The 19,391-nt window shown below is 35.6% G+C and overlaps 1 protein-coding gene across 2 annotated transcripts in view; it reads left to right on the top strand.

Annotated features, from left to right (window-relative positions):
- CAMSAP2 (calmodulin regulated spectrin associated protein family member 2) overlaps positions 1–19,041 on the top strand; it is a 121,124-nt gene extending 102,083 nt beyond the window's left edge. For both annotated transcript variants that reach the window (XM_017896559.1, XM_017896561.1), the window contains 11 exons: positions 751–844; positions 3,188–3,275; positions 5,614–5,696; positions 6,008–6,077; positions 6,389–8,588; positions 10,807–10,943; positions 11,556–11,776; positions 13,123–13,195; positions 14,332–14,447; positions 15,625–15,743; positions 16,075–19,041. In XM_017896559.1, coding sequence (XP_017752048.1) covers positions 751–844; positions 3,188–3,275; positions 5,614–5,696; positions 6,008–6,077; positions 6,389–8,060 — 2,007 coding nt within the window. In that variant the 3' untranslated portion in view covers positions 8,061–8,588; positions 10,807–10,943; positions 11,556–11,776; ... (2 more) ...; positions 15,625–15,743; positions 16,075–19,041. The remainder of the gene's footprint in view (positions 1–750; positions 845–3,187; positions 3,276–5,613; positions 5,697–6,007; positions 6,078–6,388; positions 8,589–10,806; positions 10,944–11,555; positions 11,777–13,122; positions 13,196–14,331; positions 14,448–15,624; positions 15,744–16,074) is intronic.
- The last annotated feature ends 350 nt before the right edge of the window (positions 19,042–19,391 follow it).

The raw sequence follows: 19,391 nt of genomic DNA on the forward strand, positions 1-19,391 counted from the left end.
GGAGTCTTGCCCTGTCGCCCAGGCTGGAGTGCAATGGCATGATCTTGGCTCACTGCAACCTCTGCCTCTTGGGTTCAAGCTATTCTCCTGCCTCAGCCTCCCAAGTAGCTAGGATTACAGGCACGCACCACCACACCTGGCTAATTTTTTGTATCTTTAGTAGAGACGGGGTTTTACCTTGTTGGCCAGGCTGGTCTCAAACTCTTGACTTCGTGATCCACCCATCTTGGCTTCCCAAAGTGCTGGGGTTACAGATGTGAGTCACCGTCTCTGGCCACATAATAATATTTTTTTTAACACTACGTCCAATTACTTTTTGGAGAAATTTCTAGGGATCTGAGTAGAGCTTGGTTATTTTTTGTGATAACCCCTCTTTAGAGTGTCTTTAGAGGATAACCCCTCTTTAGAGTGTCAGGTGATCGAATAACTTTTTAAGTTGCTTGTATTTACTTTGGAATGAAAGTGTCTTATATATTATCTCTGTTCTACACAGTTAGAGGTATTCATGCCTGCTAGATCAATTGGGCCACCATTTTAGAATTATAGAGCAAATCATCTGCAAGAGGTTTTGAATAGTTGTTATAATTTTTACCCACAAGAGTTAATGTTCCATCCCATGTTTGATAGCCTGTAGTGAATATACTCCAGTGATGAATGAATTGATATTTAAACCTATATTTTAAAACAATAAAATTATATTTATCATTAAGTTTTACCTAATGTAGGCTTTCTGTTAAATTTCCTATATAGAGTAATTATTTGGTGTTCATGGCGGAACTGTTCTGGTGGTTTGAAGTGGTGAAGCCGTCTTTTGTACAGCCTCGTGTTATTCGTCCACAAGGAGGTAATCAATCTTTTTAATTTTTAATGTTCCTATGAACAGAAAAAAATGGAATGTTGATATAACCTCATCTGGCTGCGTTTTTAGAAAGCAGCCTATTAATTTTTTTTAGATTTCAGCTATTACCCTTGATAGATTCTCCTAACCTCTTAAAATGGTTAAGAGGAGAAGAAAAAGAAAATGGAGGGAATGACTTTGAATTTGAAGTCTTATGATGTGGAACTTTTAGCTTTAACTGTCCATTTCTTTTCTGTGCATCTTTTATCCCTATCCCAGCTTTTATTCCCTTTTAGATCCTTAGTTTTTAACATCGTGTTACCCAGAATCCCCACAAATTATTGTTTGGCCTTAACCTGCAACTTGAATTTGCCATTAAACCATAAAAAGGTTTGTATGGATTTTTAAACCTAGTGGATTTTGTGACTATTATAGTATTATGAACTATTGATTGTATATAATAAGAATAAAACTTGTAAGAAATAAAGGGGTTACTGTAAAGACCCCTAGATATAAGGAACAAAAAATCTTCCTAAATTTTCTGTAAAGCGAAATTTCGCATAGCAAAACCAATTTTCTCTTGGCTGCCATTATAAAACTAGAGGTGTATTTCTAGGCTGGGTGCAGTGGCTCATGCCTGTAATTCTAGCACTTTGGGAGGCCGAGGCGGGTGGATTACCTGAGGTCAGGAATTCGAAACCAGGTTGGCCAACATGGTGAAACCTGGTCTCTACTAAAAATACAAAAATTAGCCGGGCATATTGGTGCATGCCTGTAATCCCAGCTACTTGGGAGGCTGAGACAGTAGAATTACTTGAACCCAGGAGGCAGAGGTTACAGTGAGCAGAGAGTGCGCCACTGCACTCCAGCCTGGGTGACAGAGACGAGACACCGTCTAAAAAAAAAAAAAAAGCCCAGAGGTTTATTTCTATAGGGGAAAAAATGATCTTAAATTATAAGCTTAGCCCACTAAATAACTTTCTTCCAGCATAACTTATGGAAACATTTCTGTCTGCTACCAATAGCTGTCCCACCCAACACAAAATATGATTATTGTGCATCCCAACAACTTAGCAACTTTCCTTGGCTCCAAAGTTTGTTATTTTTGTAACTGCTACGGCTACCTCCACCTCCACCAAGCCTCCCAAAAATGAAAGAAGAGAAAGTGATCGGGAAGAAGGAAAAACATGTAACCAAAGGGGAGGCATAGTCTAGTGAGTACAGTGAGGTTACTTCAGGCAGCCCACCACATCTCAGGCAAAAATCTGTGAAATAAGCAATAATTCTAGTATTGCTAAGCTTCTTGAGGCAGATTCTGAATATTGTGTCATTATATAACATTATATAACTTTTTTACATGCCTATAAAGAAATTGAGATGCTCCCCTAAAGCCATTGAATGAAGTCAGATATTCTTAGTAATTTTCATAACCAATATTTGTATAATTTTTTGAAATTATTAACAGAGTTTTCACTACATTGCTTTCTGTGATTTCACCTGTGAAACCCACTATTCAAAATACCAATAGCTGTTGCATCAGCTCTCAAAGTCAAAAAGTAAATTGAGTCTTCCTCCAGAGTTACTTACAAAAATAAAAGTATACCAGCAGGTTTAATTGTTTTCTAAAGAAATTCTGTTTTTCTCTAATTGACCAAAATACCAGCTATTTCATAAAGAAGCAGAGCTGACCATGTGTGTCTGAAGTTCTATGAAAGCTTTCACAAAATTAAACACTCAAACTTATCTTTGTTTTAAATACATGTGTTTATTTTATGTTAGGTTTTTTCCCCCTAATTATCCTTAATCAAATGAATTTTTTAATTTAAGAAATTTTTGGCTGGGCATGGTGGCTCACACCCGTAATCCCAGCACTTTGGGAGGCCAAAGCGGGCAGATCACAAGGTCAGGAGTTCAACACCAGCCTGGCCAATATGGTGAAACCCCGTCTCTACTGAAAATACAAAAATTAGCCGAGTGTGGTGGCGGGCACCTGTAGTCCCAGTTACTCGGGAGGCTGAGGCAGGAGAATCACTTGAACCCAAGAGGTGGAGGTTGCAGTGAGCTGAGTTCACACCATTGCACTCCAGCCTGTGCGATAGAGTGAGACTCTGTCTAAAAAAAAAAAAGGAATTTTTTTTAAAATTTTGAATTTAAGTCTGAATACTTCAAAAAGAGCTTAAAGAAACTTGACCCTTAGAAAATTATTTAAGAAGAAAACTTTATGCTATGATTTCTCAATACATAGAAAGGGAAATAGAAGTTACATTTTATTATAAATTTATTTATGGTCCAGAATTTTTCATAGAAATATGCTAATTTGAGGGTCTTTTTAAAAATCTTTTATTCCAGCCGAACCTGTAAAAGATATGCCTTCAATGCCTGTCTTGAATGCTGCCAAAAGAAATGTCTTAGATAGTGGTTCTGACTTCCCTTCAAGGTAAACTCCACAATGACTTTATTTTCACCATTTCTATTCTATTTACTAATTAAATCAAATAATATTATATTATATTAAATAAGGCTTTTAAGAATTTCAGTTGGATTTTGAACTGTTATAATTAGTTTACCCTATTAAAGCCTGTTTTAACTTAAATATAAATTGAAATATACACTGAAATGAATGTTTATATGTACCACACTGAAAAGATGGGAGAATATATTCTAAGTTCCCAATAACCAACCTAAAACTAAACTTTTGATGCATAACTTGTTCATAATTGAGAACTGTCTAATAGGTAACTCTTAGGCCTCGGAGGGAAATTTTGAAAGTCTATTAGGATTTCTACATATTTTATTATTTTAAAATCTTTGAAGGTTTTCCTGCTTTTTTTTTTTTTTTTTTTTTCTGGTTAGGATAGCTATTGAGAGATCACAGTGTTACCCACACAACAGGTGGGTTTGGTCTCTTGGCAGATGACAGTCCAAAGCCACAACCAAGGAGGATTTAACAAGACAAGAGGATTTTATTACTTGCAGCAAGTAAGGAGGACACTGGGAATAATTCCCCAAAGCAGTGCCTCCTCAAACAAAGGTGAAAATAGGGCTTTTAGTAGGCTGCTTAGCTGAATCATTGTGTGTAGAGGTGGAGTAAAGGCAGTAAAGGCGCAGTCATCAGTCATGCTTCTGCATACTGGCATGTATAGAAAATGCGGAATAAGCTCCTCCTTGAATGGGGTTTTTGGTGTGGTAATAGTAATACATCCCCGACTCAGGCATCTCTGCATCCACCCAGTTTGTGTAGTTTTTATTTTGTAATGTGGGGTTGGGCTGCTTCCTGGAACTTTCTGAAACAGTAAAAACCTCAAGATGCAACAGTTACAAGCAGGTACCTTTTCACAGTGTGTACCTGAAAACCCAAGGACCCTGGGTTACAACAATAGAATATTTATTACAATATTGAATCTTTAATGCTTTAGTACATAATATTGGGAACTAAATTGAAAGCAAAGTGAAAATGTCCTGTCATATTAATACCTAGGTAATCCTGACTTCTCACCCAGGTATGTGATAGGAACATTAGTTTGTTTAAAAATGTATTTCAACAGCTCCTATAAGCAGCTTTTTATTTGTATTTATTAGAACCTACAATTTATATTGACTTTGGACTCCCTAATCTGTCTGATTTTTTAAGTTAAAACTAATGTCTTTTGTGGGTTTTGGAAATTCAGACACATTAAAATACATTTTAAAATTATGAGTAAAACATTCAAAGTAATTTCTGTATGAATCTTGGCTTAACACAAAATATGAAATTTAGCAAGCATGGTCGGTCAGTAGTGATATTTCCTTCCTTGAAGATTTAGAAAACAGTGTTCTAGGTCATCACTCTTGCTCTATTAAATCTTGAAATTCCACTTTTAAAGTGGAAAGTAAAGCTTTCCACTCAAAGATTAGATTATTCCATAATTATTATAGGAACCTAAATGGACAGTCTCCCACATTTCTGAAAAATGTTTTTAATTCATGTCCTCTGGAAGACTCATCTCTTTTCTGTCTCTCAGACATCTCAGCAGTTCATTTTCCTATTTTCCCAGCAGAAACTCTTTTATAATGCAGATGGATGTCCACATTCTTTTCCTTGAAAAGTTATTGTGTAGCCATTATTCTAGGCTATTCTGGGTTCCTACTCATCCTCTGATTTCTGTAAGTCTCCATGTGGTCCATTGTAGTTCTCCAACACTGTGGAACTTTTCAGAAAGAATTGAAGTATTTTTGCCCTTCCTGGGAATAATGTAGCCACATCTACAAATGTTAGTGCACCTAAATAATGATTTTATGAGAAAAAAAAAACAAAGGAAGAAGACAGACAAAGCAAAAGATGTTTTCAGCAGCTACTCCACACACTTGGCTGTTAGAGATATACAAACATAGGTCCATGAGCAGAGAGGCTGTCAAGGTCTTTTACTAGGGTGTATTATATCTATAGTTCTTAGAGATATAAATTTGACCAAAATATTTCAGATTGGTGAGTTTCATTTTACTTTTTTATATATCAGTTTTATGTTTATAAAATGAAAGTAATTCATATCTCACAAGGACATTGAGATGTATATGAAAGTACTTTAAGTTGTTTGGCTAAAAGACATAAAATATCTATAGATATGTACTATAATCACAGCCATTCTTTGGTTTAAACAATATATTATGTTTCCATATCTTTAAAATTTAGGATGTAGAATCAGAGGTGGTAGTGTTGTTTCTAACTTAAGACATTCTACCTAAAATTTATATTAAACAACTAAAATATAACATTTTAAATTTATTTTCCATTGCAGTGGGGAAGGAGCTACATTTACACAGTCTCATCATCATTTGCCTTCTAGGTATTCACGTCCCCAAGCTCATTCTTCAGCCTCAGGTAATATATTTGAAAAAGCCTAGGAAAATACTCTTTTAAGTAGGTTACCTGGGAAATCATTGAGAGTAAATATAAATAAACAAATATCCAGGGCTTTTTTTTTTTCCCTGCAAAATGGGTATTATAACACTAAAAGCATGGTCAGTTTCACTGTGCTTACTTTTCTTGATAAAATGATCTCTAATTCTCCTTATGTACCTACTTAATTTGTATTGCTATTAATGAATCCTCAAATACGTGAAATCTCCTAAGTTGCTATAAGTTAATTTTTTTACATGATTTCAATGGCTTTTTCTTTTTTGCATTTGAAGGAGGAATTAGAAGGTCTTCATCTATGTCTTATGTTGATGGCTTCATAGGGACATGGCCCAAAGAGAAAAGGTAAACAAAGATAATTACTTTTAGTGTATTCAGATTATTAAGAAATGCAAATTGCATCTGTGTCTTTTATTGATAACCAAATTGCTAAAACTTTTAATTAGTTCCTAAATTTGAAAAAGGCAGTATAGGCAGAGAGAGAGGTAAAAGAGGCTAACTTTAAAAAGTAGCTGGATAGCCATCCCCTTACCTTGAAGACAGTATGATTATGAGAACTGGGGAAAGAAAGGAAATGTAATTTCAAATAATTCTTGTTAAATGATACTAAAATCATTTCTAGGATTTTAAAGGATTTTCTCTTTAACTTTTTTTAGATCATCAGTGCATGGCGTATCATTTGATATTTCTTTTGATAAAGAAGATAGTGTACAGAGATCCACTCCAAACCGAGGAATCACTCGTTCTATTAGTAATGAAGGACTTACTCTGAACAACAATCGTGTATCTAAACACATTAGGAAAAATTTGTCCTTCAAGCCAATAAATGGAGAAGAGGAAGAGGAGAGCATTGAAGAAGAACTTAATATAGATTCTCACAGTGACCTCAAATCTTATGTGCCCCTTAGCACAAATGAACTAAATTCTAATGAGAATATTCATTACAAGCTTCCAAATGGAGCTTTACAAAATAGAATACTTCTAGATGAGTTTGGCAATCAGATTGAGACACCAAGCATTGAAGAAGCATTACAAATAATTCATGATACTGAAAAATCTCCTCATACACCTCAGCCAGACCAAATTGCTAATGGCTTCTTTCTTCATAGTCAAGAAATGAGTATCCTAAATTCAAATATCAAGTTAAATCAGTCTAGTCCTGATAATGTAACTGATACAAAAGGTGCCTTGAGTCCCATAACTGACAATACTGAAGTAGACACTGGAATTCATGTTCCTTCAGAAGATATTCCTGAAACTATGGACGAAGATTCTTCATTGAGAGATTATACTGTAAGCTTGGACTCTGACATGGATGATGCATCTAAATTTCTTCAGGATTATGATATACGAACCGGCAACACCAGAGAAGCTTTGAGTCCTTGTCCAAGTACTGTAAGTACCAAGTCTCAGCCAGGCAGCAGTGCTTCTTCTAGTTCTGGAGTTAAAATGACCAGTTTTGCTGAACAAAAGTTCAGGAAACTGAATCATACTGATGGAAAAAGTAGTGGAAGCAGTTCTCAAAAAACGACACCAGAGGGCTCTGAACTTAATATTCCTCATGTGGTTGCTTGGGCACAAATTCCAGAAGAAACAGGGCTTCCACAGGGACGGGACACTACCCAGCTCTTGGCTTCTGAGATGGTGCACCTTAGGATGAAACTAGAAGAAAAGAGGCGTGCTATAGAAGCCCAGAAGAAGAAAATGGAAGCTGCTTTTACCAAACAGAGACAGAAAATGGGAAGGACAGCATTCCTTACTGTAGTGAAAAAGAAAGGGGATGGAATTTCTCCTCTACGAGAGGAAGCAGCAGGTGCAGAAGATGAGAAAGTATATACTGATCGAGCAAAGGAAAAGGAATCACAAAAAACTGATGGACAAAGGAGCAAGTCACTGGCAGATATAAAAGAGAGCATGGAGAATCCTCAAGCCAAATGGCTAAAGTCTCCAACTACACCTATTGATCCTGAGAAGCAGTGGAACCTGGCAAGCCCCTCAGAAGAAACTTTAAATGAAGGAGAGATTTTAGAATATACCAAATCCATTGAAAAGTTAAATTCATCCCTGCATTTTCTACAACAAGAAATGCAACGCTTGTCACTTCAGCAGGAGATGTTAATGCAGATGAGAGAGCAACAATCTTGGGTGATTTCACCTCCACAACCCTCTCCACAGAAACAGATTAGAGATTTTAAGCCTTCTAAGCAGGCAGGCCTGTCATCAGCCATTGCACCATTCTCCTCAGACTCCCCTCGTCCTACTCACCCATCTCCACAGTCTTCTAACAGGAAAAGCGCATCTTTTCTGTTAAAATCAAAGGACTCCTAGGCCAAATGAGTTAAAATAACACCTTTGAATCGAACCTTGACACCCCCTCGGTCTGTGGATAGCCTTCCTCGGTTAAGGAGGTTTTCACCAAGTCAAGTTCCTATTCAGACTAGGTCATTTGTATGTTTTGGGGATGATGGAGAACCTCAGTTAAAGGAATCCAAACCTAAAGAGGAAGTTAAAAAGGAGGAATTGGAATCCAAAGGGACTTTGGAACAGCGTGGACATAATCCAGAAGAAAAGGAAATCAAACCTTTTGAGTCAACAGTCTCTGAAGTCCTATCACTGCCTGTCACAGAGACTGTATGTCTGACACCAAATGAGGACCAATTGAATCAACCCACAGAACCCCCTCCTAAACCCATTTTCCCACCCACTGCTCCAAAAAATGTTAATCTGATTGAAGTTTCCCTCTCAGATTTGAAACCCCCTGAAAAGGCTGATGTACCTGTTGAAAAATATGATGGAGAAAGTGATAAAGAACAATTTGATGATGACCAGAAAGTATGCTGTGGATTCTTTTTTAAGGTGTAGTATTAATCTGCATAGTTTTGGGCATCTTCATTAGATGAGTGTGGTTGTGTTGGATTTGTTTTTTTTTTCAGTTGACATGATTACTTCTTTCAGTAGCAGTCCCTTTTGATACAAGTCCATCCCCATGGACTGTAGTCACATTCAAGCACACTGTGGTTTCCAGTATGGACTCAAAGCTGTAGTAAATCCTTTTATCACATGTTAAGATATATTCTTTGGTTTTGCTCCTCTACTGCTCTTTCTCACTTTAACAAAAGCCTTTTAAAAATTAAGCTACTCAGTTCTCTTCAGAGAGTGATTCCATTTTGTCTCTTAATCATGTAACACTGCCATTTTTTTTAACAGAATGCTACTCTAGACACTAATCGATATTAAAATTGACCGTCTAGAGACTCTGTTCCTTGCAGAGAAAGGGAAACAAAGGGGAAGAAAATCATTAGTGTAACACAGGCAGTGCCTCTGTTGCTTCATTTCTATTCCATTCATTTCCGTATCTTCACCAGCCCATTACTCATCTGCTGGGCTATGGTTACAGCTTCTTGACTGGGCCATCTGTCTCCAATCATGCCATTCAAACCCTTTAGCACAACATTCAGGGACTTTCACAGATTTACCTAAATCTTTTTGTCTAGCCTCTTCCCTGTAATTTTATTTTGTACTGTTCTTTAAGATTAACTTCAAGCTTCATCTAAAGCCTTTTATAATTCAGTCAAGGTCAAATGTTTCATCATTTGTCTATCTATTGTATCCTTAATATACTTACACCTGTCCTGTGTCCTGGAGTTTTCAACTGTTTCGTATGATTTGCTTTGTCTCTTAGACCATGACCTCCTAGAGGTGCTGCATCTTTTTATTTTTATTTATTTGTTTATTTTTTGAGACAGAGCTTCGCTCTTGTTGCCCAGGCTGGAGTGCAATGGCGCGATCTCAGCTTACCGCAACCTCTGTCTCCTGGGTTCAAGCAATTCTCCTGCCACAGCCTCCTTAGTAGCTGGGATTACAGGCATGTGCCACCACCATGACCGGCTAATTTTGTATTTTTAGTAGAGACAGGGTTTCTCCATGTTGGTCAGTCTGGTCTCGAACTCCTGACCTCAGGTGATCCACCCGCCTCAGCCTCCCAAAGTGCTGGGATTACAGGCATGAGCCACTATGCCCAGCCAAGGTACTGCATCTTTTTAATTCCCATAGTATAGTAAAGTGTCTGGCAAACTACAATATATGTAATTTGATAGATGAAGACCTATATGAATGTTTGAACTAATTGCTTGAATGGTGTCTTCTGACTTTCTCCATTCAGAGTTAAATCTCTCTCTGGGTTTCTATACAAAGCCTGTTGTTTGTGCCTCTTCCCCTTGTGATTTTTTTAGGCTCCTTGACCAGAGGTACCGTATATTTTAATATATGTAATATCTGACACTATGTTGTGAATGTATTAAGACACCAAAGAAATGTTTATTGAATTACACATTGGCAGGGACGGTTGACAAGGAGACATTAGGACAGTGAACCACTTCTACACCAGCTTGTTACTTTGCTGAATTCTGAAGCATTTTGGAAGCCCCCTGAGAACTAGGGCTGGCCCTAAGGATTCAGGTAGAAACTAGGGCAGGCCCAGGAGGCCTACAGATAACGAACTAACTCTCAAATTAAAAGAGCTGTAGAGGAGAAGTATAATCACGCCCGTCTTTTCCTCAATGGAAAGATTTTCATTATATTTCAGAACCTATCAAGCAGCTTAGACTGTCAGTACCTCAACTCAAAATCATGCAGCAGTAGTTTCATTTATGTGATACAACATTGGGTGGCTAATTTTGGGATGTTTTGCTTGAGGTATTTTACTGAGCTTATATTTCAAGTAAAATTCAAATGCAATTCTAAAATTGGTGGGGGAACTCTGTAAGTTACTAAGTTAGGGTTAAAAAAATCTTTTGTGTTTTTTTGTTTTTATGGTTGTTCTTTGCAAATCTCATAAGTTTTGACAGAGTGTAATTAAATAAGTTTGCGTGTCCTCTTTTATTGATGGAACTGTTACCACTGTAGTTCAGTTCTTCCTTCATAATTCCTGAACCACATCCACATTCAGAAGGGTTGTAATAGAGAGTTCAAACTTTCAGTTATAGAACTAACCACAAAATGTGACTGTAACAGTTGAAAATGAGAATATTGGTACCTAAAATGTTTCATCGTTTTCAATGAAATTCGTTCTTAGGATGATCAAAAAGCAGAAAATGATATGGCAATGAAACGGGCAGCTTTGTTGGAGAAAAGATTAAGAAGGGAAAAGGAAACTCAACTCCGGAAACAACAGTTGGAAGCAGAAATGGAGCATAAGAAGGAGGAAACAAGGTAAAGGAAATTGCTGGGTCAGTGCTAGATCTGAACTTTAATGATGCATGGGCATATTTAGAAAAAGTTGGTAAGTACTCAAAGAGGTGGTCTCTCATTAATTTTTATTAACAGATTTTTTTCAGAGAAGTTTGTAGTATAGATAGAGAGCTGGATCAGTGCTACTTTTTGGTGCTTTGTAGAAATCAATTTATTTTCCCAAAGTATTGCCTAATTTTACATTTTTATCTTAAGTTTAAGGCATCACGTGGTAAAGTTCTCTAGAAACATTAATTTCAATAATTAATTTAAATGTTTAAAAAACATTAAAATAACTTTCCTGGGAGACATGTATACACACACACACGCGCGTAGATACATACACATATGACCTAAATTATCTCAAATACCTTTATTTTTTTAAATTTCTTTGACTCTTCCTTCCCTCCTTTATTTATTTATGCTTAATCCCATGTCTCAGCAGAATCATCAAGTAATCAAGTACCTTTTAAATGAACCATTTATTCCCCAAGGTGATGAAATAGAATTCTCCCTTCTCATATCAAATACATAACTCCTGTGTGGTTTGTCTTTGGTATGCAGAATAAATACTGTAACCATTTGATTTCTTAGGCGTAAAACTGAGGAGGAACGTCAGAAGAAAGAAGATGAGAGAGCACGCAGAGAATTTATTAGGCAAGAATATATGAGGCGGAAACAACTGAAACTAATGGAAGATATGGATACAGTAATTAAACCCCGTCCTCAAGTAGTAAAACAAAAAAAACAACGACCAAAATCTATTCACAGAGATCATATTGAATCCCCCAAAACACCAATAAAGGGTCCTCCAGGTAACATAGCTTATTATGAAGAGTCTGTTCATAAAAAACACCAGCTTGGTTGGTTTGTCGTACTAACTTGGTTGTACTTTGATATGCAAAATTGGATACACACTTTGAGATTATGCATGCTCCCTTTTGGAAAACCAAAATGAGCAAATGAAGTTTTTAATGAATTGAATGTATTATGTGTGCATGCATATATTCAGCAGAACAAATGTGAATGATGAAAATCAAATCTAAATATTAATCTATTAGGGAACTCTGCCCTCAGATATAATCTCCTTGAACTATTAACTGCCCTTTACATACTTACAAATTTAAGAAATGTTATATGCATGAAATGTACAAGAAACATGTTGGTATAATAAAGAATGCAAGATCAAGAGTTCATAAGTCCCTCCTTCGAGATAGAAATGGTTGAAAATCCAAATTTATAATATCTGGAGTTGAGAGAACATATTTCCTTTAAAAGTCAATATGCATACTTCTTCTTCTTCTTCTTCTTCTTCTTCTTCTTCTTATTATTATTATTATTATTTGAAACGGGGTCTCAGTCTCTTGCCCAGGCTAGAGTGCAATGGTGTGATCATGGCTCACTGCAGCCTCCACCTGCCTGGGTTCAGGTGATCCTCCCACCTCAGCCTCCTGGGTAGCTGGGACTACAGGTGAGTGCCACCATACCCAGCTAATTTTTTTGTATTTTTTGTAGAGATGGGGTTTCACCATGTTGTTCAGGCTGGTCTCGAACTCTTGGGCTCAAGTAATTGGCCTGCCTTGGCCTCCCAAAGTACTAGGATTATAGGTGTGAGTCACTGTGCCTCGCCATACTCTTTATTTTTAAAAAATCTTGGGCAGGGATAAATTTGTAAAAAGAAAAGAAATCTTTATTAAAACCAAATGCTGTGGAAGTTTTTTAGAGAATTCTCATAGTTATACCAAACCTGAGGAAAAATAACATAATATTGACTATTTAAAGAGAACTCTGTATTCAGGCCTGTAAAACCAATTGATATAATTTTCTACCTAGAATTTAGATACTATGAAATTCTTTTTTTTTTTTTTTTTTAGGATCACAGTATCATGTCTCATTTTAACACTTTCCTTTTGGAATGCAAGTTAGTTTTATCATTGTTTCCTAAAAGTAGGTTCCTTGCTAATTTTAAATAGATTGTGTATATATGCATGCAAGCATATTATGTGTTTAAATTAAAAGTACAGAGAAAAGGAAAAGAAACTATAGAAGCTCAATTTTTATATGCTGGTGTTATCTAATGAACAGACTCTTTGCTAGTTGCTCCTTTTAAATTTCTAATTTTGTTTTTATTCAGGATCATGAATTTATCGTGTTTTTTCAGTCTCTAGCCTTTCTTTGGCATCGCTGAACACAGGTGATAACGAGAGTGTACATTCAGGCAAGAGGACGCCAAGGTAAATCCATAACATACGAATATTTTTACAGAAAAGAATATAGTACCTGCAGTTACACAGACGCTAAGTAAAATTCTTTCGTGTTTTATTTTATATTTTGTAATGACTAAATCATAATCACAAATTTTCTAAGTTTTGCTGACTTAGGACCATTTGAGTTTCTGTTAAAAGAAATTATGTAAAAGGTCTGTTCATTTTCAGTGCTTTTGTCTTTTAGAATTTAGAATTATTGACATTGATAACATACTTTTTATAAGCTATGAAACATTAACAGTAATGGTACATCAGTAATTCCTAATATGATTATTATTAAATCACAGTCAGTAGAATGAGAGTACCACCTTCTCTAGTCTATCACCCACTAATACAAAGGAGTTTTCCCCATTAGAATAATTCCAAAGTGGGTTGCCTGTGACTTAGGAAAGATCTCGTTTGTATTTTCTTTCTCTAGTATATAGATTAGAAGCTAAAAGTCAGTATTTTATTACTTTATACTATAATATCATATCAGAAGAGAACATTTCTAGTGACAATCATCATCTTCGAGTTCTTATCTTTGTATTACCATCCTTTGTGTTATTTGCCTATTTTCACATTGAAAAACATTCATTCTTTCCATAGATATTTATAGAATGCTTACTGTGTTCTAGGAACTTGTATGTGTAGCCGTGAATAAGACAATGTTATATTATTTTTTATTATTTATTTATTTTCAATTAATTAATTAATTTATTTATTTATTTTTGAGACGGAGTCTTGCTCCATCGCCCAGGCTAGAGTGCAGTGACATGATCTCGGCTCACTGCAACCCCTGCCTCCTGGCTTCAAGCGATTCTTCTGCCTCAGCCTCCTGAGTAGCTGGGATTACAGGCGCGTACCACCACGCCTAGCTCATTTTTGTGTTTTTGGTAGAGACGGGGTTTCATCATATTGGCCAGGCTGATCTCGAACTTCTGACCTTGTGATCTACCTGCCTTGGCCTCCCAAAGTGCTGGGATTACAGGCATGAGCCACCGCGCCCGGCCTCATCATACTGTTTTTAGGCCGTTAGGTTGATTTTGGTTGGTACTTTCACGTATACCATCTGGGCCCCATTTTTTCTCTGAGACATAAAATATATTTTATTTTCTAATTAGATCAGAGTCTGTAGAAGGCTTCTTATCTCCAAGTCGTTGTGGCAGTCGAAATGGAGAAAAAGACTGGGAAAATGCATCAACAACTTCTTCAGTGGCTTCTGGAACGGAATATACAGGTTAGTGTCTGTACATTTTTAGAGAAATATTTGAATTTAACACACTCTTAAATGGAGGCTGTACTAAAGAAAATTTTATTGGCTCACCTTTGGGCCTTAAACGCAGGTGACTAATAAACAATGAATGCAGGTGGTCACTTTCAGGTAGTTGAGTAAGTTTCTAAACAAAATTATTGATGCCACTTATATCTCATCCCTGTAACCAATGCTGGCCATTTCTGTGTGTAGTTTGGGTCTGCAGAAGTTTTAGAGAAGTTCTACATAGTTCCTCAGTACTGAGTAAAGGCTAGAATCTACCAAGTCCTCTCCCTAATACTGAGATTTCAGGTATCCAGAATTGTGCACCTTTAGCAAGTATTAAGAGGCTCTCAAAGATAAGAATGCATTGAATCTAGGAAGGTATTTAGCCTCACATATCCCCACCAAGTCCTCTTCTAGCTTCGAGATAGGCATGATTGGAATAAAAGCAATGAAGAGTAGAATGTGGGTTAAGGAGACTTATAAATAAATGAAGCAGAAGAGAAATCAGAAGAAATGTCAGCAGCATGTTGAGAGGTAAGATAGGAAGGCATGGGAGAACATGTATGGGGAAGAGCAGAGGGAAAAGGAGATGCCTCCATCTATCCATGATAGAGTGGAAGTGGAAACCCTAGAAAGGCTAGAGGTTAGAACTTGCTGGAGACCCACTCTGTGGCTTTTAATACTACCTCCTACAGCCAGTCTGACAGCCTTTAAGGCCTGGGATTTGACAGTATTTCCATGTTACTCCCTCTGCTTCTCTATGTTAGTTCAGTTGAACAATCTGAAAAAGAAAGGTATTTTTTGCCTTTTGAAAAGACTTAAATTACTCATGGACCCATTAGACTCTAAGCTAACCAGTAACCTTATAGATTTAAGAAAGAAGGTTAAATAGGCAGTATGACAGTTACAGCAATATTTTATTTTTAGTACTGCTCTCACAGGGTACTCCAGAAGGCCATAGGAACATCCTCCATATCTCTGGGTGGATAAAACAATGTTTTGGTTGGATTGCAGCCAGTAAGAGGCCTTTAAGCACAGAATTTGGTCTTCTATTACAGTATTTCAGCAGTGTAGGAACAATTACATCATTTTAAAATAGTAGTATTTCTGACTTAGGAATGTTATTTTTATTATTGTTGTTAAATCCCTACCATAGGACCAAAGCTCTACAAAGAACCCAGTGCAAAATCCAATAAGCACATAATACAGAATGCTTTAGCTCATTGCTGTTTGGCTGGAAAAGTAAATGAAGGTCAGAAGAAAAAAATACTGGAGGTAAGCATGTTTGCATGAAAATTAAATTTGGCGAACTGTAGAAGTCTTTTATCCATTCAAGAGAATGTACTCTCATGGGCCTAGAATTTCAACAGCATGTAAAAAGATCTATAGCTAGACGTTTTCATTATCAGATTTAGTTTACTTTCACATTGGGTTCTGGAAGCCTGCAGATTTGATTAAAGACTAGCAGCAATAGGCTTTAAAATTTGTCATTGTAATAATGTTATAAAATGTGACTAAGAAATTAACATAATTATATAAACTTTATTCAGCAAAATAAAGGGTTTTTATTGGTGGTTTTATGTTGTTTTTGTTTTTTATTTTAAAGGAAATGGAGAAATCAGACGCCAACAACTTCTTGATCTTGTTCCGGGATTCAGGATGCCAGTTCAGATCTTTGTATACTTATTGCCCAGAAACCGAAGAAATCAATAAACTGACTGGGATAGGCCCTAAATCTATCACTAAAAAAATGATTGAAGGACTTTACAAATATAATTCTGACAGGAAACAGTTTAGCCACATACCCGCTAAAACTTTATCTGCCAGTGTCGATGCAATTACCATTCATAGCCATTTATGGCAGACCAAAAGACCAGTAACACCCAAAAAACTGTTACCCACTAAGGCTTAGAAGTTGGGAAATACTTGCTTCAGAACATTCATGGTAAATTTGCACTTCATGTTTCCTGCCTATAGAAAATCTTTCTAATTGCCAACAAGACTTTTATTAATTAAAACTAGACATTAAGCTCTGTTGTCATGAACAACTGGAATGTAAACCACAGTGTTTTGGAGTGCAGAAGATTCTCACTTAGGTGATAAGTCCAAGTGATGAAGGAAATGTTTTAATTCACAAATGGAGATTTGTATGTGTTATCAGGTTCACCTGCTTGATATTAGATACATTAAAGCACTGAATTTTCGTGGATATTAGTTGGATTTGTTATTGAAATATGGTTAAGATTACAAATTATGTGTTTTATTTGTTGCTTTTTTTTTAACCTTTTAATGTATATTCTTGTCTTCAGATGGTTTATTTTGCTATTTTTCTCTCCTGGGGGTTTATTCTAAGATACCTTTGTATTTTGTTTCATGTGGAGATCATGAAAGTAGGAAATATACCTTCAGAAGTAACTCGCACCTTTCTTATGATGTTAAGAGAAACACTAGTGTTTAGTTTTACAGTAACCCTCATATTTTAGTGGTGTTACCGCATTTGCAAAAATTATTCTGCTAAGTATTTACAACTCTATTTATTATTCACTCAAGTATTAACATTCTCTATTAAATAAGAGGAGGTGTTGTAAAGAGCTGCTAGTAGGTTCGCTTTAAACCACATGAGCTTAACCAAGAATATGTTATAAGAAGTTGCTGATTAAATCAGTGCTGTTTTTACACCACTTCTGGCCAACTCAGAATAATTTAGATTGTTCTTTTAACAAAAAAGGCTTTCTATCTCTTTTAAGGTAAGTCACTTTATAAGTTGGCAGAAGTGAATGACACTTTGAGAGTAGTCTTTCAATCTGAAGATGTAAGACTTCCTGAAACAAGTTCTCAAGAAGTCTCTACATTATATTTATAACTCATATAAAATTATATTTAGAATTTTAAACATGTACAACAGCCTCCTGAGTAGCTTTAAAATAGCTTCACATTATTTTACTTATATTGGGTTTTCTTCGTTTTAATCCTTTTCAAGTGGAATGGCTTAGATTAAGTATACACTTGAAATCTCCTCTACATGATCTTTGTTCTTTAACAGTGTATACCAGAGGGTTAGTTGGGGAAAAACTTCATTCTCAGGAAAAGACTTGAATGATTATGTGACCCTGTTATGTTTCAGTGTTGTGACAACTGTGTAAACTAGGGGGGGAAGACAGTATTGTATCATAAATGAGATGCGTAGTTTGTTTTCTTTCATGGGAAGTAGAGAGAAAAATATATACATTTCTCTAATTGAGTTGTTTAGAGAAAGAACTAATGTCTCATATGATGTATTTACTTATTTTAAAAAAAAAAGAGTAGGAATGAGATGTCCCTGAGCTGTACTTTTCTATTATTATAAGGCCTTTAGGCATCAGTGCATCTGGGTTATCAACATTTTCTCAAATGCTGTCAATATTTTACTGTAATTTATGTTCTTATATTTATGTATATTTGTTAAAACTGTAAAAAAATTTCACAGATTTTTTTCCAATACCTGTGCAAGATACATGTGTAGCTCAGAACTATTTGTGATCTACTGTTTGCATGTAAGAGACCAGGATATGTAACTCTTATATTTTAAGTGTATACATATTGTGTATATAACATATGGATATTAAAAATGGGGAATTGCACATTTTACCTTTTAGACAATAATTTCTATCACAGTTAGAAGGAAATGATTGTCAAATATACATTTAGATTAAAACTACTTTAAAAAATTATAAATGAATCTAATCAAAACGTGAATAGTAGTCAAAAGGATAATTTAATAAGCATTTTACATTACTAAATTTGTTCATTTCAATATTAACTAAATTTCCCTCATCAAAGCAATCTTTTTGATATTACTTAGCTATTATATAAAGAAAATTAGATGCAAGACAATGGAGAAACTATTTAAAACTAAACAGGACCACCCTTTATTCTTAAATTTGTGTGTGTCCAACAGTTGAATTGAATGTCTATAAGGTCTAAAGGTAGAATGTGAATATTGCCACAGAGTTCATTGCTCTCAGTATAAGATTTTACTTTATTAATGCAGAAGGAATATGGATATATTTCTTTAAGTCTGCAGATTTTTTTATTATGGTGCAGCTTTTTTTTTTTGAATTATGTTTTAAAATTATACAGTTGAAAAATATGCCATTTCATAAAGTCTGGGGATTTTCGTCAACCTTACTGAAACACACTGGTGCTTTCATCATCAGAGGTCAAAGTATTATGATAACTATTCCATTAAGTTTGCCAAACATTTGTTGTGATTACCAGTGCAGCCTGTCAAATTCTGCTATTTGACACAGCTTTGGAAAGCCTTTAGTTCTTCCTGGTTTTTCCATTTTGTATTAGAATGACTGTTACAGTTTTATTTGGCTGTTTAAAGCCAAATTCAGCTATTTAATTATGGTTTATGGACACTGTTGAGCAATGTACAGTGTATGGTGTGCTTACCTGTCCACTCTAGAGCATTGCTTACAGGTTTTTTGTTTTTTAAGATGCTGTGCTGTAAAATACTGTCATATTTGCTATTTCCTCGTACAGTGTAGTTTTTCCCCTTTCATTTGAATAAAAGCATGGCACCAAATGACTCCTTTCCTGTCTCTTGAATAAAATGTAGTTTTTAGTAAAATTATTTGAATTTGAGAGAACTCATTACATAGTTTTCTATCCCCTAACCTATGTTTAAATTTAATAACTTGAATATTCATAACAGGCAACTTGAAATAATCAGACTTTTAAAAATACTAACTTAAGGCAATGTTAAAAAGTCTGTAACTTTCTGTGCTTAGCTCAGACGGTGTACATAGTATGATTTATAAATGTGCTTATCTTACATTAATCTTACTCATACTAATTCACTATCTTTTGGTGAATTGTACCAGAATTAGTGCTCTATGTCTTTGAAACTGAATGGCCAGTGAATTCACTGATCTAGAG

This window comes from Rhinopithecus bieti, unplaced genomic scaffold, assembly GCF_001698545.2.
Source record: "Rhinopithecus bieti isolate Rb0 unplaced genomic scaffold, ASM169854v2 scaffold_24392, whole genome shotgun sequence".
NCBI lineage: Eukaryota > Metazoa > Chordata > Mammalia > Primates > Cercopithecidae > Rhinopithecus > Rhinopithecus bieti.